Source organism: Oncorhynchus nerka, linkage group LG15 (assembly GCF_034236695.1).
Source record: "Oncorhynchus nerka isolate Pitt River linkage group LG15, Oner_Uvic_2.0, whole genome shotgun sequence".
NCBI lineage: Eukaryota > Metazoa > Chordata > Actinopteri > Salmoniformes > Salmonidae > Oncorhynchus > Oncorhynchus nerka.
The window spans coordinates 35,484,387-35,507,084 of record NC_088410.1 but is presented as its reverse complement, the minus strand read 5'-3'; the positions used below and the strand labels follow the sequence as shown (position 1 = coordinate 35,507,084).

The 22,698-nt window shown below is 43.5% G+C and overlaps 2 protein-coding genes across 4 annotated transcripts; both read right to left on the bottom strand.

Annotated features, from left to right (window-relative positions):
• Positions 1-4,393: 4,393 nt before the first annotated feature.
• LOC135559534 (TRAF3-interacting protein 1-like) lies at positions 4,394-14,830 on the bottom strand. 3 transcript variants are annotated; one of them, XM_029682107.2, is made up of 6 exons: positions 14,518-14,830; positions 11,695-12,405; positions 9,987-10,130; positions 6,052-8,812; positions 5,750-5,811; positions 4,394-5,658 (listed from the first exon to the last, which is right to left on the bottom strand). In XM_029682107.2, the coding sequence occupies exons 2-4, from the start codon at positions 11,884-11,886 to the stop codon at positions 7,541-7,543; spliced, it is 1,608 nt and encodes a 535-aa protein (XP_029537967.2). In that variant the 5' UTR covers positions 11,887-12,405; positions 14,518-14,830; the 3' UTR covers positions 4,394-5,658; positions 5,750-5,811; positions 6,052-7,540. The 3 variants fall into 3 exon arrangements, with proteins under 3 accessions (XP_029537967.2, XP_064857620.1, XP_064857619.1); XM_065001548.1 differs by having other exon boundaries at positions 12,149-12,405; XM_065001547.1 differs by lacking the exon at positions 14,518-14,830 and adding an exon at positions 12,640-14,490.
• A 1,709-nt stretch (positions 14,831-16,539) lies between these two features.
• Positions 16,540-22,640, bottom strand: LOC135559820 (nipped-B-like protein B). The gene is made up of 4 exons (XM_065000698.1): positions 21,816-22,640; positions 20,862-21,573; positions 18,861-19,004; positions 16,540-17,685 (listed from the first exon to the last, which is right to left on the bottom strand). The coding sequence occupies exons 2-4, from the start codon at positions 21,531-21,533 to the stop codon at positions 16,540-16,542; spliced, it is 1,962 nt and encodes a 653-aa protein (XP_064856770.1). The 5' UTR covers positions 21,534-21,573; positions 21,816-22,640.
• Between the last annotated feature and the right edge of the window lie 58 nt (positions 22,641-22,698).

Sequence of the window (22,698 nt, the reverse complement as noted above, 5' to 3'; positions counted from 1 at the left end):
GTCTCTGGTTCTCCATTATCCCTCTGGTGACTGCATGTCTCTGGTTCTCCATTATCCCTCTGGTGACTGCATGTCTCTGGTTCTCCATTATCCCTCTGGTGACTGCATGTCTCTGGTTCTTCATACTCCCTCTGGTGACTGCATGTCTCTGGTTCTCCATTATCCCTCTGGTGACTGCATGTCTCTGGTTCTTCATTATCCCTCTGGTGACTGCATGTCTCTGGTTCTCCATTATCCCTCTGGTGACTGCATGTCTCTGGTTCTCCATTATCCCTCTGGTGACTGCATGTCTCTGGTTCTTCATACTCCCTCTGGTGACTGCATGTCTCTGGTTCTCCATTATCCCTCTGGTGACTGCATGTCTCTGGTTCTCCATTATCCCTCTGGTGACTGCATGTCTCTGGTTCTTCATTATCCCTCTGGTGACTGCATGTCTCTGGTTCTCCATTATCCCTCTGGTGACTGCATGTCTCTGGTTCTTCATACTCCCTCTGGTGACTGTATGTCTCTGGTTCTTCATACTCCATCCGCTGACTACATGTCTCTGGTTCTCTATACTGCCCTGGTTCTCTGGTGACTGCATGCCTCTGGTTCTCCATACTCCATCTGCTGTGCATGTCTCTGGTTCTCCATTCTCCCTCTGGTGACTGCTGACTGCATGTCTCTGGTTCTCCATTCTCCCTCTGGTGACTGCATGTCTCTGGTTCTCCATTATCCCTCTGGTGACTGCATGTCTCTGGTTCTCCATACTCCATCCGCTGACTGCATGTCTCTGGTTCTCCATACTCCCTCTGGTGACTACATGTCTCTGGTTCTTCATACTCCCTCTGGTGACTGCATGTCTCTGGTTCTCCATACTCCCTCTGGTGACTGCATGTCTCTGGTTCTTCATACTCCCTCTGGTGACTGCATGTCTCTGGTTCTTCATACTCCCTCTGGTGACTGCATGTCTCTGGTTCTTCATACTCCCTCTGGTGACTGCATGTCTCTGGTTCTCCATTATCCCTCTGGTGACTGCATGTCTCTGGTTCTCCATTATCCCTCTGGTGACTGCATGTCTCTGGTTCTTCATACTCCCTCTGGTGACTGCATGTCTCTGGTTCTCCATTATCCCTCTGGTGACTGCATGTCTCTGGTTCTTCATTATCCCTCTGGTGACTGCATGTCTCTGGTTCTCCATTATCCCTCTGGTGACTGCATGTCTCTGGTTCTCCATTATCCCTCTGGTGACTGCATGTCTCTGGTTCTTCATACTCCCTCTGGTGACTGCATGTCTCTGGTTCTCCATTATCCCTCTGGTGACTGCATGTCTCTGGTTCTCCATTATCCCTCTGGTGACTGCATGTCTCTGGTTCTTCATTATCCCTCTGGTGACTGCATGTCTCTGGTTCTCCATTATCCCTCTGGTGACTGCATGTCTCTGGTTCTTCATACTCCCTCTGGTGACTGTATGTCTCTGGTTCTTCATACTCCATCCGCTGACTACATGTCTCTGGTTCTCTATACTCCCTCTGGTGACTGCATGCCTCTGGTTCTCCATACTCCATCTGCTGACTGCATGTCTCTGGTTCTCCATTCTCCCTCTGGTGACTGCATGTCTCTGGTTCTCCATTATCCCTCTGGTGACTGCATGTCTCTGGTTCTCCATACTCCATCCGCTGACTGCATGTCTCTGGTTCTCCATACTCCATCCGCTGACTGCATGTCTCTGGTTCTCCATTATCCCTCTGGTGACTGCATGTCTCTGGTTCGCCATTATCCCTCTGGTGACTGCATGTCTCTGGTTCTTCATACTCCCTCTGGTGACTGCATGTCTCTGGTTCTTCATACTCCCTCTGGTGACTGCATGTCTCTGGTTCTTCATACTCCCTCTGGTGACTGCATGTCTCTGGTTCTTCATACTCCCTCTGGTGACTGCATGTCTCTGGTTCTCCATACTCCCTCTGGTGACTGCATGTCTCTGGTTCTCCATACTCCCTCTGGTGACTGCATGTCCCTGGTTCTCCATACTCCCTCTGGTGGCTGCATGTCTCTGGATCCATTCTGCCAAGGTGCCTGAGCTGGGCTGATACTCCAGGTTCACTGCAGAGAATAGAGGTGGTGAACTGTACTGTGTGTCTGGGTGACAACTATAACATTAAGTATGTTATGAATATAAACATGTCTGTCGTTGATGATGTACACTGCTCAAAAAAATAAAGGGAACACTAAAATAACACATCCTAGATCTGAATGAATGAAATATTCTTATTAAATACTTTTTCTTTACATAGTTGATTGTGCTGACAACAAAATCACACAAAAATTATCAATGGTAATCAAATATATCAACCCATGGAAGTCTGGATTTGGAGTCACACTCAAAATTAAAGTGGAAAACAACACTACAGGCTGATCCAACATTGATGTAATGTCCTTAAAACAAGTCCAAATGAGGCTTAGTAGTGTGTGTGGCCTCCACGTGCCTGTATGACCTCCCTACAATGCCTGGGCATGCTCCTGATGAGGTGGCGGATGGTCTCCTGAGGGATCTCCTCCCACACCTGGACTAAAGCATCCGCCAACTCCTGGACAGTCTGTGGTGCAACGTGGCATTGGTGGATGGAGCGAGACATGATGTCCCAGATGTGCTCAATTGGATTCAGGTCTGGGGAACGGGCGGGCCAGTCCATAGCATCAATGCCTTCCTCTTGCAGGAACTGCTGACACACTCCAGCCACATGAGGTCTAGCATTGTCTTGCATTAGGAGGAACCCAGGGCCAACCGCACCAGCATATGGTCTCACAAGGGGTCTGAGGATCTCATCTCGGTACCTAATGGCAGTCAGGCTACCTCTGGCGAGCACATGGAGGGCTGTGCGGCCCCCCAAAGAAATGCCACCCCACACCATGACTGACCCACCGCCAAACCGGTCATGCTGGAGGATGTTGCAGGCAACAGAACGTTCTCCATGGCGTCTCCAGACTGTCACATGTGCTCAGTGTGAACCTGCTTTCATCTGTGAAGAGCACAGGGTGCCAGTGGCGAATTTGCCAATATTGGTGTTCTCTGGTTCTCTGTGGACGTCGGGCCCTCATGGAGTCTGTTTCTGACCGTTTGAGCAGACACATGCACATTTGTGGCCTGCTGGAGGTAATTTTGCAGGGCTCTGGCAGTGCTCCTCCTGCTCCTCCTTGCACAAAGGCGGAGGTAGCGGTCCTGCTGCTGGGTTGTTGCCCTCCTCCACGTCTCCTGATGTACTGGCCTGTCTCCTGGTAGCGCCTCCATGCTCTGGACACTACGCTGACAGACACAGCAAACCTTCTTGCCACTGCTCGCATTGATGTGCCATCCTGGATGAGCTGCACTACCTGAGCCATTTGTGTGGGTTGTAGACTCAGTCTCATGCTACCACTAGAGTGAAAGCACCGCCAGCATTCAAAAGTGACCAAAACATCAGCCAGAAAGCATAGGAACTGAGAAGTGGTCTGTGGTTATCACATGCAGAACCACTCCTTTATTGGGGGTGTCTTGCTAATTGCCTATAATTTCCACCTGTTGTCTATTCCATTTGCACAACAGCATGTGAAATTTATTGTCAATCAGTGTTGCTTCCTAAGTGGACAGTTTGATTTCACAGAAGTGTGATTGACTTGGAGTTACATTGTGTTGTTTAAGTGTTCCCTTTATTTTTTTGAGCAGTGTATTTGATGTTCTTTGCCCAGATATGCATGTTCAAGGCAAGACATAATGACTCAAACTAATTAACAGGCTTCTAACAAACAAGTTCCAATATATAGGTAGTTGCATTTGACTTATATAATGCTAACCCACTTGTAAGATATTGTTTTGAATGTCAGCTGAAATGCACTAGTTAGTGATGTAATTTTCAGTGCAGGCCCACATATAGCTTGCTAGCTAAATAGTGTAAATGTAAGCATGACAGGTAGGGGAATATAAACAAATATCTAAAATAGCCAAATCGAAATAGTCACGTGGCCACTTAAGGCGCAAGCATTGCTTGTAATTGTTGTTTACCTCCAGTCTGCCCCTTCTGCTACCCTCGCGCAGGCCTTTGTGTTCGCCGTCTCATTCTGGATCTTGAGGGTTCAAACAACTTGCATGCACACAACCAGAGTCAGAAAATTCTGAGTGCTTTGACTTGGAAATACTATTGTATATAGTTACATTTGTTAGAACGGCAACTGATCAAACAATAAACTCGTTTCCAGGCCCCGGCTTCTAGTTAAATTATTATAGCTTCATAGGATCAAAAATCCAATACTGCCACCAATAGGGCAGAATGCGAAAGTGCATGGAATTGTCTAATACAAAACCAATGGAAGTTGTCCCTGAAAAGGAATGTGAAGCTCAATGGGTTGAAGTTAATTTGAAATATGATACACTACACACTTACAATAGACCGAATATTTTATTCAATTACATATTTACAAAGTGAAAGATCTATAGAAATAGGAGGGCTGACTGCACTGGGGAATGAAACATGGGCAGTTCTTACTTTTAGCTATCAGGCATGACATTTACATTTACATTTACAACTTACAAACATAATGCCGTCAATAGCATTTTCATCGGATTGATACACATGTACTATATCTAGGGCCAGGAATTTCTCTTGACCACATGACCAGACCAAATAAACTCCACACCCTTATTTGGTTTAGAACAGGTAAATTGTCTCTGGCAGCCAAATACTCCATCTAATTGCAGTACGGTTCTAGAAACATCAAGCCATCTACTTTCATATGCAAAATGTACACTTACTCTGTTATTTAAGCAATAAGGCCCGAGGAGTTGTGGTATATGGCCAATATACCAGGGCTAAGGACTGTTCTTAAGCACGACGCAACACGGAGTGCCTGGACACAGCCCTTAGCCGTGGTATATTGGCCCTACATCACAAACCCCAGAGGAGCCTTATTGCTATTATAAACTGGTTACCAATGTAATTAGAGCAGTAAAACTAAATGTTTAGTCATACCCATGGTATATGGTCTGATATACCATGGCTTTCAGCCAATCAGAATTCAGGCCTCAAACCACCCAGTTTATAAAACCGGTTTTAACAGTTGCAGCCGACAGTATCTTTCAGTGACAACGAGTTTGTGGCGTCCATCTTCCGTTTACACACAGGGTTTTGGAGATGCAGATCGGTAATTAGCAAAGGTAGTCGACTCAGTCTTCCATCCGTTTTCTGTAAACAAGCACTGTAACATGGAAATATGGCTGTGTGGGAACCCTAACCCAATAAATGTGCATTTTTGTCCAACGCTGATATGAAAGATAGTTCCTTAAGTTCCAAAATCAGGCCGCAAGCGATGCGTGTTAACGTTTAGTGCAAGGGTCGGGGCTCTTAATTAAACTCCCCCGGCCAGAAGATACTATCATCAATAGGCGCTAAAGGTACTTAGCATATATGAATGTGCTAGACCCTACCCATACCCCACACAAAATATCAATAAATTACACTGAAAATAAATTCAATACGAAGCATTTAAGGATGAGGCTAAACTTTAACAAATCATTTTTTAGTGATTACAAATCTATTAAATGGTTGATAGGTAAGAATGTAAGCCAACTGATGTCCATAGGGTCTGGATGGGTCAGCAGCAGGTTCTATTCTAGTGGGAGATGAGCTCATGATGCCAAGTGAAGATCTGCAGAATAGAGAAATAGTTGAGACTAATGACCCGCTATAGAATACAACCGTTCTCTTGAAACAGATGTATTTCTGGTGCTTTTACTTACAACAGTTAGCCATCCTTTGAGGCTGTGTTAGGCGTGCCCATCTTCAGGTTGAACTCTTCAAGCTGAGGAACATTTAAGAAATTCAATGTCATTAAAAGGCTTTTTGCCGTAACAAGGACAAAAATGTGGATGAATGGTGAACACTAAGTTATAGATAGACAAAAGGCCAACATACCCAGGTTTTCACTAAGATTCATTCAGATTACCCAAGGGAGAACTTCACTTCCATACCAAAGACATTAATTCCAACAATTACAATGCAATACAAAAGTTTAAAACATTTTTTTTTTTAAAGCACCAACCTTCATTAATTCTCATGCCACTGGTTGTTTCTCCCCTTGTCTCCCCTTGTCTCCTTCTCAGCCTCTGGTTCAGAGAGCAAGCCAGGGCCCGTTATAGCCACTTTCTCCAAAGGGTCTGCTAGCAGTTTCTCACCATCTATAATTGCATCGTCCTCTCCTTCTCGGTCTTTCTCAGCCTTTGGTTCCAAGAGGACCTGAGGGCCCTTTACAGACACTTTCGCCACATGATCTGCAAGCAGTTTCTCCTCTTCTAACATAGTTTCTTCCTCTCTTTCTGGTTCTTTGTTGGGCCCTGGTTCAGGGGGAAGCCCAGAGTCATTTGTAGCCACTTGAGGAACCCCTTTCTCTAATGTGTCTGCAAGCAGTTCCTCCCCTTCTGTCATTCCTCCCCCCCCTTCAATCGTGGGTGCTGGTTCAGAAATGGCCTCAGTGCCTTCAGCAGCTGCTTTTGCCTTTGCCAGTTTCCCCCTTGTCAAATAGGTTCTGTGTACCCTTATGAATATCCCTGGGTAGTATATACCTCCTTTTTCCTCTAGTGTTTTCTTTTTTTTCTTTTTCTTGGGCCAGAGGGGTGGTTCAGAGGGGTTCCCAGAGTCCTTTGCAGCCTCTAGAAGAGGCACTTTTTCCTTAGTGTCTACCAATGGTCTCTTCCCTTTGTACTGGAAAGCCTTTTCCCTCCTTTTTGCAAAATGCTTCTTCTTCCCTTTTATCTTGCACTGATGCCTCTTTAGACGTCTCATTAGAATCTTCATGAAGATACCTGGATACAACTTTTTTTTCTTGGGGCCCATTTCAGAGGGGGCCGCAGTGTCCATTGCAGTCACCTGAGGAGCCACTTTCTCTGCAGCATCAGCATGTAGTTTCTCACCTTCTGGTTCTTTCTTAGGCCCTGTTTCAGATGGTGTCTCCACATTCTTTGCAGCTTCCTGAGGGACCACTTCTTCAGCAGTGTCAGCATGTAGTTTCTCGCCTTCTGGTTCTTTCTTAGGCCCTGTTTCAGATGGTGTCTCCAAATTATTTGCAGCTTCCTGAGGAACCACTTCTTCAGAAGTGTCAGCATGTAGTTTCTCCCCGTCTTTCTTGGGCTCCGGTTCAAAGGGGAATTGAGGGGCCACTTTCCCTGCTGCTTCTGCAAGCAATCGCTTTCTTTTGCGCTGGTGAACCTTATTCCTCCTCTTCGCAAGCCGTTTCAAATAATACTGGAACTTCCTTAGATGACTGTGATAACTCTTCATGAATATACCTGTGAAGAATATATTGTTTCTCCCCTTTGCTTTAATCTTGGACCCTTGTTCGGGGGGGGACTTCTTTGTCGCTATCTGAGTGGTCAAAACCGTGGGGGACTTCTTTGTCACCATCTGACAGGACACTTTCCCTCGGGCATGCTTCTGTGTCTTTTTCCTGCGGTTTCTAGTGGGTTGGATGTATGTGCATCTCTGACTTAAGACTGCTCGAGTGCTGGCAGGCTGGGTGTATGTGTATGTCTGGTTTAAGGCTGTGGTACCATTAGAGTAATATGGGGGGAAGTTGGTGTAGGGTGGATACCCAGGGGGGTTAGGTTGGCGGGGCTTGTTACTAGGCAGCATGGCACCAGCTGGCATGATTCCAGGAAGCATGGTACCAGGGGGCATGATACCAGGGGCATAATACCAGCGGGCATGGTACCAGCGGGATAACCCCACCCTGGAGGGAAGGCCATGGTGTAGGGGCTGCTGTGGTATGCCATATACTGAGAGTACTGGGTGGTGGAGTAGGTAGCCATCATAGATGCATGGGGATGAGAAACAGGGAATACAGGGTCCATGGAGTATGAGTAGAGCTCAATGGAGCTTTCCCTGGACTCATCCCCATACCTATCCCTCTCAGATCTCTCTCTGTCCCAGTCTCTGGTCCTAGAACGTTTGTCTCCGTTTCTGGTCCTTTGCAGCCACCTGTCTACATCCTTGGCTATCTCTCGTTTTCTGTCTCTCTCAGATCTGTATCTGTCCCGGTCTTTCTCTCGGCCTCCGTCTCTGCTTTTCTCTGGGTCTCTGTCCCCGTCTCTCTCAGATCTGTATCTGCCCCAGTCTCTCCTAGATCTGTCCCGGTCTCTCTCTCGGCCTCCGTCCCAGTCCTTCTCTGGGTCTCTGTCCCAGTCTTTATCTCTGTTCCTTTCTGATCTGTTTGTTTCTCTGACTACCGGTGTGTCCTTGTCTCTCTCTCTGGAACTAGAGTGTCTGTGCCCGTCTCCCTTTCGGTTTCTCTCAGATCTGTCTCTTTCTCTGACTCTGTCCTTTTCTCTGGTACTAGAGCATCTTTGCCTGCATCTCTCTCTCGCAGGACTTTCCCCTTCTCTGGCTCTGTCCCTTTTCAAGTCTCCCATCTTTCCATATAGCCTATCATTGGTCCTGTCTGTCAGCCGACCCAACTCCTCAACCCCCAAGTCCAGCCCAACAATCTCCAGCAGGGTCTGCATCCGCTCGTACCGCTGCTCATCCTCAAGCCTCACCTTCTTCTCCTCAAATGGAGAAGACTTGGACCTACTGCTGTAGTCAACATGACCCTCGAGCAGAGTCGGCCAAACTTGTGGTAGCTCCTCGCCCACAATGAGTTGCTCATTTTCGTCGTTGACGATCTTTGAGAGCTTGTTGAGGTCCACACCTTCATTGAGGACATTGAGGAAGCGCTGGAAGCCTGTGGCTGCTATGTCTTTCTCCTGTGTCCTGAGTGAGTGAACTGGCCTCTGAATGGTTGGATTATGTTGTTTATCATTAGCGACCACCTAACAGGAAACATGAAGAAATATTAACAAACTAGTGCTGGGCGATTAACCAAAATGTTGATTATGTTCAATTATTTGAATACCATTTCGTTCAGTTTTTTTCTCAATGCGCACAATTTCTCAAGATATCAGATCCAGCCTGAACTGTGCGATGTAGTAGGGAATTGTAGTTTCCAACAGGCCAATATTATACATGGTTTAGCGCATAAAATGTGGTAATTAACTACAATGACCATAATCCATTGCACATCTACTTGTCCGGTCTTTCTTTTATGCCTGCTACTGAAGAGAGAAGAATGCACAATTGCGAGGTGATATAGAGAGCAGCTGTTGCTCTGTGAGCTATCTCTACCTGAAAATACATGATCTAGTTGGTATTCAGCAGTCATAAAAGTATGCCTATTCAAAGTATTTACTTTGAAGAACTACAAAATAAGCGATTTTGTAAGACAGCATAGGCAGCAGCTCGATAGAGATGAGATGACTTGGAATGAAATAGTCATCAAATAAAACAAATGTAATATACACAACTGAAATATTTTATTAAATTAAAGTATTGTGAATAAACGGTTAATAAGTGATAAGCAGTAATTGGCAGTCACAACCATTATGGTACTTTTATTCATTGTTTTACTCTGTTAGAGCATTCAACCCCAATGCATTTAATGTTTAAAATCCAAAAAGCACTAAATCGCTCAGCACCGCGCCTTCAAATGTTGCTTCATTTACTTACATATCGCTTATGTGTGCATTTCACACTACCTTTGTGTTATCATGGGCTAGCTATGTTCATCTGATTGTCACAACAAATGTATTTGGTTGCATTTTGTCAAATGCATTTTACTCAGAATGAGTCATTCTGCAATGATTGGCTTTTAGCTGGCTAGCTATGCTACAAGTCCATCTAAATGACTGTTCGCATGCTAGGTAGCAATTGATGCATCAGGTGGCTGACAGGGATAACACTAATATAGCCATGACATTTAAGAAAAAAACTATACTTATAAGAACAGAAAAAATATTATGAAGCGTACAAGTAAGTAGGCACTTCATATCCTGCGTATTTGGAATGGGTGTCAATGGGAGAAATCAATTGCATTAATCGGGGGCCATGGTTTTCTTAACTTCCTTATGATACTTTTGCCCATCTCTATGTTTTGTGATGGCATCATACCTCATTGTTGGGAGAGCGTCGTTGGTTCATTAAACCCTTCACTCTCAGTCTCAGAGGATGGGCCTCTTCATTTTCTAGGGGAGCGCTAATCATCAGCTCCAATGCTCGCATCTTGTTTTGTTTCTTCAGCTTGGCAGGGGTATCCTAGAGGAAAATAGAGACAATATTTTAGTATGTGTAATGCAGTTGTCTCTGAATAGTTATCCAAGGTCAGTTTTTATTTACCCCAGACTCTTAATGGCTTTGGGTAAATGATCTTAGAACTGTGTTTGGAGAAAAGGGGGTCTGCTGCTAAGTCCATGTAGTAGAAAATCATCAGAATCCAAACATCAGGAAAGATCTGATGGTCATCCTGATGAAGGCTGTTGTAGTCACAACGCATTGGTGGATTTCTTATTTTTGCTATGCATGAGACAAACAATAAAGGCTTTTAAATGTTTTACGCTACACGCTAGTACCTTGATTATTGGCACAAAGGCTTTTTTGGCATTGTTTACAATCCATCATCAACTTCTTTTGGATCCATCAAGGAAAATGTATTCATAACAGTGTTGAGGTCGACTCAGAATTTTATGAAATTCAACCCATTAATTGAAATTTGAATTCAAATTGTTTATAAGCAGAATTTAAAATAAATTAAACTTAGACATATGCATCTCAAAACCTTTGACAAATACTTTGTCAAAATCACCTGAGACCTCTTACTAAAGAATACAGATACCATTTTAAATGTTAGTTTGATTATAACTCAATGATGTCAAACAGTATTTTGTTTGTATTTTTGTCATGAAATGTTCACTTCCATTCTGGAGTGTTTAATCTAATGCATTCTGAGAAATGTATGTTTTTCTATCATTACATTGAATAAGACGTAAAGTGAATGATTCATAATTAGAGACAACCTACATAACTAGCTTTGAATATCTCCAGACCACTATAATTATAACTCGTTTTAGGAGGATGAGTTTAAAAAAAGGAAGTGTTTGAAGAACATGTTCAGCCCAGGGGTCTAGCAGTATAGCCCTTACCCACCTTGCGTCTTATTTCCCGACCCTAGACTGTGCCTGTTTAGTGACACTTTTCCCACGTCGGAGGGACTTTCCGTGGTTGGTAGACGGTTGATTCGCCGAGCAGTGCCCAGACAATAATTCAATTGATGGATTCTACCCCCCTTCCTTCCAAATCAAACATGGATTCCAATTTCTGTTATTGCTTTGCACGCACACCTCTGTGTTTCCCACCTGTTTGGCTTAACTAATCAGCCTCGCAAAACGGGCGACGTGCTGCAACAGACAGGAAGTAGAAATGGAGTGTGTGCGAGCAAACATTTGAGCAAACATTGAAATCCATCTTTGATTAATAGTAATTTCAGCGTGACTTAACTTGAACGCCCGAAGACTGAATGCCACAAGACGGAACGTTAAATAAATGTACTTACACGTTATTAACTGTATACATGACGGCGAGCTTGTAGGGCTACAACAGTATTGGTCACCATACATGATGTCAACATGAACATAACGATATAGAGAAAAAATTAAGGGGAATTCAACCCAAATCTAGATTTTTGCATGAACTATCCCTTTAATTCTGCTTCCTGTGGGGTGTGACCAATTCAAATCCAAAACTTATGGGAATTAATGACCAATTACCAATTCAGAATTGAACCCAACCCTGATTAATAAATACAGAACTAATAGGTACATACCTTATGCAGTAGGTACCGTACCGGTGTTCTTCTGAGCTTACTCAGAATGTCCAGCACCCTCCGTTTAAGAGGTAGGCATATGCGTGACGAATGGTCCGCGACATTACTGTATCTTTGGAATGTTGTATCGTTTACCTTCCTCTGTTTAGACATGCCCTTCGCTGTTGCGGATGCAGCCTGTGTTTCAGGCATGTCCTTAGCTCTGCGTTTAACTTTTTGCAGAGCAAGAACAGCTTTCTTGCGAGCTATCTTTTCCTCTATGACCTTCAACTCCTCCTTCTTACGAGCGAGTTCCAGGTCCTCCACACTGAGCACCACAGGATCTCCATCAATGTCCCTATCTGTGTCTGGGGAGAAGGGACCACTGCTACCCTCAATGAGCCTTTGCTCCAGTCTCTGGATGATGGGTACATGATGTAGCTCATAGCAGAGGAAGCACCATACTCCTTCCCACCTTCTCTAGTTCGCCTCATGCTGGAGTATTCACTGTAGGGCTCTCGGGGCATAGCTTGGCCATTGCCTCTCTTCTCAAAGCTATCGTCCCATTGTCCCGAGCTCGGTCCTCCGTACTCCCTCCGCCGACTGTACCTCTCTGGTTCTTCATACTCCCTCTGACTGCATGCCTTTGGTTCTCTATACTCCCTCTGGTGACTGTGCTTCTCTGGATCCATTCTGCCAAGGTGCCTGAGCTGGGCTGATACTCCAGGTTCACTGCAGAGAATAAAGAGGTGGTGAACTGTACTGTGTGTCAACTATATAAACACTAACGTTAAGTATGTGATGAATATAAACATGTTTGCTGTTGATTATGGATGTATTAGATGTTATTTGCCCATAAATGCACGTTTAAGGCAAGACATCACTAAGGACTCAAACGAATTAACAGGCTTCTAAACAAACAAGTTACGTTCCAATATATACAGTTGAAGTTGGAAATTTACTTACACTTAGGTTGGAGTCATTAAAACTCGTTTTTCATCCACCTCACAAATTTCTTGTTAATAAACTATAGTTTTGGCACGTCTGTTAGGACATCGACTCTGTGCATGACGAGTCATTTTTCCAACAATTGTTTACAGACAGATTATTTCACTGTATCACAATTCCAGTGGGTCAGAAGTTTACATACACTAAATTGACTGTGCCTTTAAACAGCTTGGAAAATTCCAGAAAATTATGTCATGGCTTTAGAAGCTTCTGATAGGGTAATTGACATCATTTGAGTCAATTAGAGGTGTACCTGTGGATGTATTTCAAGGCCTACCTTCAAACTCAGTGCCTGTTTGCTTGACATCATGGGAAAATCTAAAGAAATCAGCCAAGACCTCAGAAAAGAAATTGTAGGCATCCACAAGTCTGGTTCATCCTTGGGAGCAATTTCCAAACGCCTGAAAGCACCATGTTCATCTGTACAAACAATAGTACGCAAGTATAAACACCAAGGGACCACGCAGCCGTCATACTGCTCAGGAATGAGACACGTCCTGTCTCCTAGAGATGAACGTACTTTGGTGCGAAAAGTGCAAATCAATCCCAGAACAGCAGCAAAGGACCGTGTGAAGGTGCTGGAGAAAACTGGTACAAAAGTATATATAGCCACAGTAAAACAAGTCCTATATCGACATAACCTGAAAGGCCGCTCAGCAAGGAAGAAGCCACTGCTACAAAACCACCAGACTACGGTTTGCAACTGCACCTGGGGACAAAGAAAGTACTTTTTGGAGAAATGTCCTCTGGTCTGATGAAACAAAAATAGAACTGTTTGGCCATAATCACCATCATTCTGTTTGGAGGAAAAAGGGAGAGGCTTGCAAGCCAAAGAACATCATCCCAACTGTGAAGCACGGGGGTGGCAGCATCATGTTGTGAGGTTGCTTTGCTGCAGGAGGGCGTGGTACACTTCACAAAGTAGATTGCATCACGAGGAAGAAAATGATGTGGATATATTGAAGCACCATCTCCAGACATCAGTCAGGAAGTTAAAGCTTGGTCGCAAATAGGTTTTCCAAATGGACAATGACCCCAAGCATACTTCCAAAGTTGTGGCAAAATAGCTTAAGGACAACAAAGTTAAGGTATTGGAGTGGCCATCACAAAGCTCTGATCTCAGTCCTATAGACCATTTGTGGGCAGAACTGAAAAAGCGCGTACGCGCGCAAGGAGGCCTACAAACCTGACTCAGTTACACCAGCGCTGTCAGGAGGAATGGGCTAAAATTCACCCAACTTATTGGGGGAAGCTTGTGGAAGGCTACCTAAAATTATTAACATTTGACCCAAGTTAAACAATTTAAAGGCAATGCTACCAAATGCTAATTGTAATATGTAAACTTCTGACCCACTGGGAATGTGATGAAATAAATAAAAGCTGAAATAAATCATACTCGCTACTATTATTCTGACATTTCACATTCTTAAAATAGTGGTGATCCTAACTGGCCTAAAACGGGGATTTTTTTTTATGAGGCTTAAATGTCAGGAATTGAGAAAAACACAGTTTAAATGTATTTGGCTAAGGCGAATGTTAACTTCCGACTTCAACTGTATGTAGTTGCATTTGTCTTCTATAATAACTTCGCTTGCTTGTACGTTATTGTTCTGAATGTCAGCTGAAATGTGCAAGCGTTAGCCAGCTAACGTTAGCAAATGTTAACTACCTAGCTAGTTTGTAATGTAACTTTCAAAGCAGGCTGGCATATACCTTGCTAGCTAACGTCTGTAAATGCAAGCATGTGAGAATATCGACAAATTCATGAAATTGCCACATTGCACATTTTCCACAATAAGTGGTTGCAAACATTGACTATAGCTAATGGTTGTTTACCTCGATGCTACCCTCGCGCAGGTATTTGTGTTCACCGTCTCATTCTGGATCTTGTGGTGTCAAACAACTAGCATACCAGACTCTCTTAAAAATCGGAGTGCTTTGACTTTCATATAAATGGTATAGATTAGGTTAAATTTGTTATAAAGGCAACTGGTCAACCAACAAACTCGTTTCCTGTCTACATAGTCTATTGTTCTATGATTTCCGCTTCAAAGGATCTATACTGCCACCAATAGAACGGAGTGCGAAGAGCATGGCATTTTCTAATTCCAAACCAATGAAAGTTATGCCTGAAAAGAAACGTGAAGCTTAATGCCTTGGTTAAATTACTTTGACATACTCCACACTTACAATATTAGACAATCTTTTATTCAATTAAATATATACAAAGTAAAAGATGATCTATAGACTGAAGTGGGGGAATGAAACACGGGCAGTTTTCTTGCTATCAGGCATGAGAACTTGCAAGCATGTCATCAATGGTCTTTTCATTGCATTGACACACATGTACTATGCCCAGGGCCAGGGGTCTTTCCTAACCACATGACCAGATCAAGTAAACTCTACGCCCTTATGATTTGGTTTATAACGGGAGAGAAAATGCGTTTGCTGAGCAGATATAATAGTAAAGAAAGATCACTGGCCCTACCCATACCACATACAATACAAAACATTACACTGAAAATAGCTTCAACATGAAACTTTGAAGGATGAGGATAAACTATAACAAATCCTTTGCTAGTGTCATTACAAATCTAGCTTCTTAGGGACCACTTCTTCTACAGTGTCAGCATGTAGTTTCTCCCCATCGATCATTGTTACTCCTTCTGGATCTTGGGCTCCTCTCCAAAGGGGAAATCCTTTACAGCCACCCGAGGAGCCACTTTCCCTGCTGCTTCTGCAAGCAATCACTTTATTTTGTGCTGGTGAGCCTCATTCCGCCTCTTCAAAAGCCAATTCCTCTTACACATACGCTTCCTTTGATGATTGTGATAACTCTTCATGAAAATACCTTTGCTTTCTTCATTCACCCTGGTTCAGAGGGGGAGTTCTTTGTCACCATCTGACAGGATACTTTCACTACATCTTCTGCATATTTCTGTCTCTTCCATGTTTATTCTTTTCACTTTCGCTACGGCTTCTGGATGCTTCTGTCTCTTTTCCTTGCAGTTGCCAGAGGGCTGGGTGTATGTGTATCTCTGAGTTAAGACCAACCAATCAAATGAATTTATTTATAAAGCCCTTTTTCATCAGTAAATGTCACAAAGGGCTTAGACAGAACCCAGTGCTTAGACAATGTGGCCCAGTCCGAAGATACCCCCAGACAGGGCCAACCAGGCAGGATGTAACTGCTTAGGTGAAGTGAAGGCCATCCTCACTTGGAGAATGCTGCTTTTTAGTTAGCTTGTCAACAGTATCAAAAATACATTTTGGATTGTTTTTATTCTCCTCAATCTGTTTGGAAAAGTAGGCTAATCGAGTGGCATTGAGGGCTTTTCGATATTGCGCTTTACTGTCTTCCCAAGCTAGTCGGAAGACTTCCAAATTGGTGGAGCGCCATTTCCGTTCCATTTGTCGGGAAACTCGCCTCAGGGCTTTGTTATTTTCATTATACCAGGGAGCTAGTTTCTTGTGACAAATGGGGGTTACGTAGGAGGGGCAAGACTGCTGCAGTGCCGGCAGGCTGGGTAGATGTGAGCTGGAGGTTGCTAGTAGCAGGCTGGGTAGATGTGAGCTGTAGGTTGCTAGTAGGTTGGGTAGATGAGAGCTGGAGGTTGCTAGTAGGTTGGGTAGATGAGAGCTGGAGGTTGCTAGCAGGCTGGGTAGATGAGAGCTGGAGGTTGCTAGCAGGCTGGGTAGATGAGAGCTGGAGGTTGCTAGCAGGCTGGGTAGATGAGAGCTGGAGGTTGCTAGCAGGCTTGGTGTATGTCTGGTTTAAGGCTGTTGTGCCATTAGAGTAATATGGGGAAAGTTGGTGTTGGGTGGATACCCAGGGGGTTAGGTAGGCGGGGCTTGTTACTAGGCAGCATGGCACCAGCTGGCATGATTCCAGGAAGCATGGTACCAGGGGCATGATACCAGGGGCATAATACCAGCGGGCATGGTACCAGCGGGATAACCCCACCCTGGAGGGAAGGCCATGGTGTAGGGGCTGCTGTGGTATGCCATATACTGAGAGTACTGGGTGGTGGAGTAGGTAGCCATCATAGATGCATGGGGATGAGAAACAGGGAATACAGGGTCCATGGAGTATGAGTAGAGCTCAATGGAGCTTTCCCTGGACTCATCCCCATACCTATCCCTCTCAGATCTCTCTCTGTCCCAGTCTCTGGTCCTAGAACGTTTGTCTCCGTTTCTGGTCCTTTGCAGCCACCTGTCTACATCCTTGGCTATCTCTCGTTTTCTGTCTCTCTCAGATCTGTATCTGTCCCGGTCTTTCTCTCGGCCTCCGTCTCTGCTTTTCTCTGGGTCTCTGTCCCCGTCTCTCTCAGATCTGTATCTGCCCCAGTCTCTCCTAGATCTGTCCCGGTCTCTCTCTCGGCCTCCGTCCCAGTCCTTCTCTGGGTCTCTGTCCCCGTCTTTATCTCTGTTCCTTTCTGATCTGTTTGTTTCTCTGACTACCGGTGTGTCCTTGTCTCTCTCTCTGGAACTAGAGTGTCTGTGCCCGTCTCCCTTTCGGTTTCTCTCAGATCTGTCTCTTTCTCTGACTCTGTCCTTTTCTCTGGTACTAGAGCATCTTTGCCTGCATCTCTCTCTCGCAGGACTTTCCCCTTCTCTGGCTCTGTCCCTTTTCAAGTCTCCCATCTTTCCATATAGCCTATCATTGGTCCTGTCTGTCAGCCGACCCAACTCCTCAACCCCCAAGTCCAGCCCAACAATCTCCAGCAGGGTCTGCATCCGCTCAAATGGAGAAGACTTGGACCTACTGCTGTAGTCAACATGACCCTCGAGCAGAGTCGGCCAAACTTGTGGTAGCTCCTCGCCCACAATGAGTTGCTCATTTTCGTCGTTGACGATCTTTGAGAGCTTGTTGAGGTCCACACCTTCATTGAGGACATTGAGGAAGCGCTGGAAGCCTGTGGCTGCTATGTCTTTCTCCTGTGTCCTGAGTGAGTGAACTGGCCTCTGAATGGTTGGATTATGTTGTTTATCATTAGCGACCACCTAACAGGAAACATGAAGAAATATTAACAAACTAGTGCTGGGCGATTAACCAAAATGTTGATTATGTTCAATTATTTGAATACCATTTCGTTCAGTTTTTTTCTCAATGCGCACAATTTCTCAAGATATCAGATCCAGCCTGAACTGTGCGATGTAGTAGGGAATTGTAGTTTCCAACAGGCCAATATTATACATGGTTTAGCGCATAAAATGTGGTAATTAACTACAATGACCATAATCCATTGCACATCTACTTGTCCGGTCTTTCTTTTATGCCTGCTACTGAAGAGAGAAGAATGCACAATTGCGAGGTGATATAGAGAGCAGCTGTTGCTCTGTGAGCTATCTCTACCTGAAAATACATGATCTAGTTGGTATTCAGCAGTCATAAAAGTATGCCTATTCAAAGTATTTACTTTGAAGAACTACAAAATAGCGATTTTGTAAGACAGCATAGGCAGCAGCTCGATAGAGATGAGATGACTTGGAATGAAATAGTCATCAAATAAAACAAATGTAATATACACAACTGAAATATTTTATTAAATTAAAGTATTGTGAATAAACGGTTAATAAGTGATAAGCAGTAATTGGCAGTCACAACCATTATGGTACTTTTATTCATTGTTTTACTCTGTTAGAGCATTCAACCCCCAATGCATTTAATGTTTAAAATCCAAAAAAGCACTAAATCGCTCAGCACCGCGCCTTCAAATGTTGCTTCATTTACTTACATATCGCTTATGTGTGCATTTCACACTACCTTTGTGTTATCATGGGCTTGCTATGTTCATCTGATTGTCACAACAAATGTATTTGGTTGCATTTTGTCAAATGCATTTTACTCAGAATGAGTCATTCTGCAATGATTGGCTTTTAGCTGGCTAGCTATGCTACAAGTCCATCTAAATGACTGTTCGCATGCTAGGTAGCAATTGATGCATCAGGTGGCTGACAGGGATAACACTAATATAGCCATGACATTTAAGAAAAAAACTATACTTATAAGAACAGAAAAAATATTATGAAGCGTACAAGTAAGTAGGCACTTCATATCCTGCGTATTTGGAATGGGTGTCAATGGGAGAAATCAATTGCATTAATCGGGGGCCATGGTTTTCTTAACTTCCTTATGATACTTTTGCCCATCTCTATGTTTTGTGATGGCATCATACCTCATTGTTGGGAGAGCGTCGTTGGTTCATTAAACCCTTCACTCTCAGTCTCAGAGGATGGGCCTCTTCATTTTCTAGGGGAGCGCTAATCATCAGCTCCAATGCTCGCATCTTGTTTTGTTTCTTCAGCTTGGCAGGGGTATCCTAGAGGAAAATAGAGACAATATTTTAGTAGCAAACTACCATTCCAGTGTTTTACTTGCTATATTGTATTTACTTTGCCACCATGGCCTTTTTTGCCTTTACCTCCCTTCTCACCTAATTTGCTCACATTGTATATAGACTTGTTTTTTTTTTACTGTATTATTGACTGTATGTTTGTTTTACTCCATGTGTAACTCTGTGTCGTTGTATGTGTCGAACTGCTTTGCTTTATCTTGGCCAGGTCGCAATTGTAAATGAGAACTTCTTCTCAACTTGCTTACCTGGTTAAATAAAGGTGAAATAAAAAATAAATAAATAAAAAATGTGTAATGCAGTTGTCTCTGAATAGTTATCCAAGGTCAGTTTTTATTTACCCCAGACTGTTAATGGCTTTGGGTAAATGATCTTAGAACTGTGTTTGGAGAAAAGGGGGTCTGCTGCTAAGTCCATGTAGTAGAAAATCATCAGAATCCAAACATCAGGAAAGATCTGACGGTCATCCTGATGAAGGCTGTTGTAGTCACAACGCATTGGTGGATTTCTTATTTTTGCTATGCATGAGACAAACAATAAAGGCTTTTAAATGTTTTACGCTACACGCTAGTACCTTGATTATTGGCACAAAGGCTTTTTTGGCATTGTTTACAATCCATCATCAACTTCTTTTGGATCCATCAAGGAAAATGTATTCATAACAGTGTTGAGGTCGACTCAGAATTTTATGAAATTCAACCCATTAATTGAAATTTGAATTCAAATTGTTTATAAGCAGAATTTAAAATAAATTAAACTTAGACATATGCGTCTCAAAACCTTTGACAAATACTTTGTCAAAATCACCTGAGACCTCTTACTAAAGAATACAGATACCATTTTAAATGTTAGTTTGATTATAACTCAATGATGTCAAACAGTATTTTGTTTGTATTTTTGTCATGAAATGTTCACTTCCATTCTGGAGTGTTTAATCTAATGCATTCTGAGAAATGTATGTTTTTCTATCATTACATTGAATAAGACGTAAAGTGAATGATTCATAATTAGAGACAACCTACATAACTAGCTTTGAATATCTCCAGACCACTATAATTATAACTCGTTTTAGGAGGATGAGTTTAAAAAAAGGAAGTGTTTGAAGAACATGTTCAGCCCAGGGGTCTAGCAGTATAGCCCTTACCCACCTTGCGTCTTATTTCCCGACCCTAGACTGTGCCTGTTTAGTGACACTTTTCCCACGTCGGAGGGACTTTCCGTGGTTGGTAGACGGTTGATTCGCCGAGCAGTGCCCAGACAATAATTCAATTGATGGATTCTACCCCCCTTCCTTCCAAATCAAACATGGATTCCAATTTCTGTTATTGCTTTGCACGCACACCTCTGTGTTTCCCACCTGTTTGGCTTAACTAATCAGCCTCGCAAAACGGGCGACGTGCTGCAACAGACAGGAAGTAGAAATGGAGTGTGTGCGAGCAAACATTTGAGCAAACATTGAAATCCATCTTTGATTAATAGTAATTTCAGCGTGACTTAACTTGAACGCCCGAAGACTGAATGCCACAAGACGGAACGTTAAATAAATGTACTTACACGTTATTAACTGTATACATGACGGCGAGCTTGTAGGGCTACAACAGTATTGGTCACCATACATGATGTCAACATGAACATAACGATATAGAGAAAAAATTAAGGGGAATTCAACCCAAATCTAGATTTTTGCATGAACTATCCCTTTAATTCTGCTTCCTGTGGGGTGTGACCAATTCAAATCCAAAACTTATGGGAATTAATGACCAATTACCAATTCAGAATTGAACCCAACCCTGATTAATAAATACAGAACTAATAGGTACATACCTTATGCAGTAGGTACCGTACCGGTGTTCTTCTGAGCTTACTCAGAATGTCCAGCACCCTCCGTTTAAGAGGTAGGCATATGCGTGACGAATGGTCCGCGACATTACTGTATCTTTGGAATGTTGTATCGTTTACCTTCCTCTGTTTAGACATGCCCTTCGCTGTTGCGGATGCAGCCTGTGTTTCAGGCATGTCCTTAGCTCTGCGTTTAACTTTTTGCAGAGCAAGAACAGCTTTCTTGCGAGCTATCTTTTCCTCTATGACCTTCAACTCCTCCTTCTTACGAGCGAGTTCCAGGTCCTCCACACTGAGCACCACAGGATCTCCATCAATGTCCCTATCTGTGTCTGGGGAGAAGGGACCACTGCTACCCCTCAATGAGCCTTTGCTCCAGTCTCTGGATGATGGGTACATGATGTAGCTCATAGCAGAGGAAGCACCATACTCCTTCCCACCTTCTCTAGTTCGCCTCATGCTGGAGTATTCACTGTAGGGCTCTCGGGGCATAGCTTGGCCATTGCCTCTCTTCTCAAAGCTATCGTCCCATTGTCCCGAGCTCGGTCCTCCGTACTCCCTCCGCCGACTGTACCTCTCTGGTTCTTCATACTCCCTCTGACTGCATGCCTTTGGTTCTCTATACTCCCTCTGGTGACTGTGCTTCTCTGGATCCATTCTGCCAAGGTGCCTGAGCTGGGCTGATACTCCAGGTTCACTGCAGAGAATAAAGAGGTGGTGAACTGTACTGTGTGTCTGGGTGACAACTATATAAACACTAACGTTAAGTATGTGATGAATATAAACATGTTTGCTGTTGATTATGGATGTATTAGATGTTATTTGCCCATAAATGCACGTTTAAGGCAAGACATCACTAAGGACTCAAACGAATTAACAGGCTTCTAAACAAACAAGTTACGTTCCAATATATACAGTTGAAGTTGGAAATTTACTTACACTTAGGTTGGAGTCATTAAAACTCGTTTTTCATCCACCTCACAAATTTCTTGTTAATAAACTATAGTTTTGGCACGTCTGTTAGGACATCGACTCTGTGCATGACGAGTCATTTTTCCAACAATTGTTTACAGACAGATTATTTCACTGTATCACAATTCCAGTGGGTCAGAAGTTTACATACACTAAATTGACTGTGCCTTTAAACAGCTTGGAAAATTCCAGAAAATTATGTCATGGCTTTAGAAGCTTCTGATAGGGTAATTGACATCATTTGAGTCAATTAGAGGTGTACCTGTGGATGTATTTCAAGGCCTACCTTCAAACTCAGTGCCTGTTTGCTTGACATCATGGGAAAATCTAAAGAAATCAGCCAAGACCTCAGAAAAGAAATTGTAGGCATCCACAAGTCTGGTTCATCCTTGGGAGCAATTTCCAAACGCCTGAAAGCACCATGTTCATCTGTACAAACAATAGTACGCAAGTATAAACACCAAGGGACCACGCAGCCGTCATACTGCTCAGGAATGAGACACGTCCTGTCTCCTAGAGATGAACGTACTTTGGTGCGAAAAGTGCAAATCAATCCCAGAACAGCAGCAAAGGACCGTGTGAAGGTGCTGGAGAAAACTGGTACAAAAGTATATATAGCCACAGTAAAACAAGTCCTATATCGACATAACCTGAAAGGCCGCTCAGCAAGGAAGAAGCCACTGCTACAAAACCACCAGACTACGGTTTGCAACTGCACCTGGGGACAAAGAAAGTACTTTTTGGAGAAATGTCCTCTGGTCTGATGAAACAAAAATAGAACTGTTTGGCCATAATCACCATCATTCTGTTTGGAGGAAAAAGGGGAGGCTTGCAAGCCAAAGAACATCAT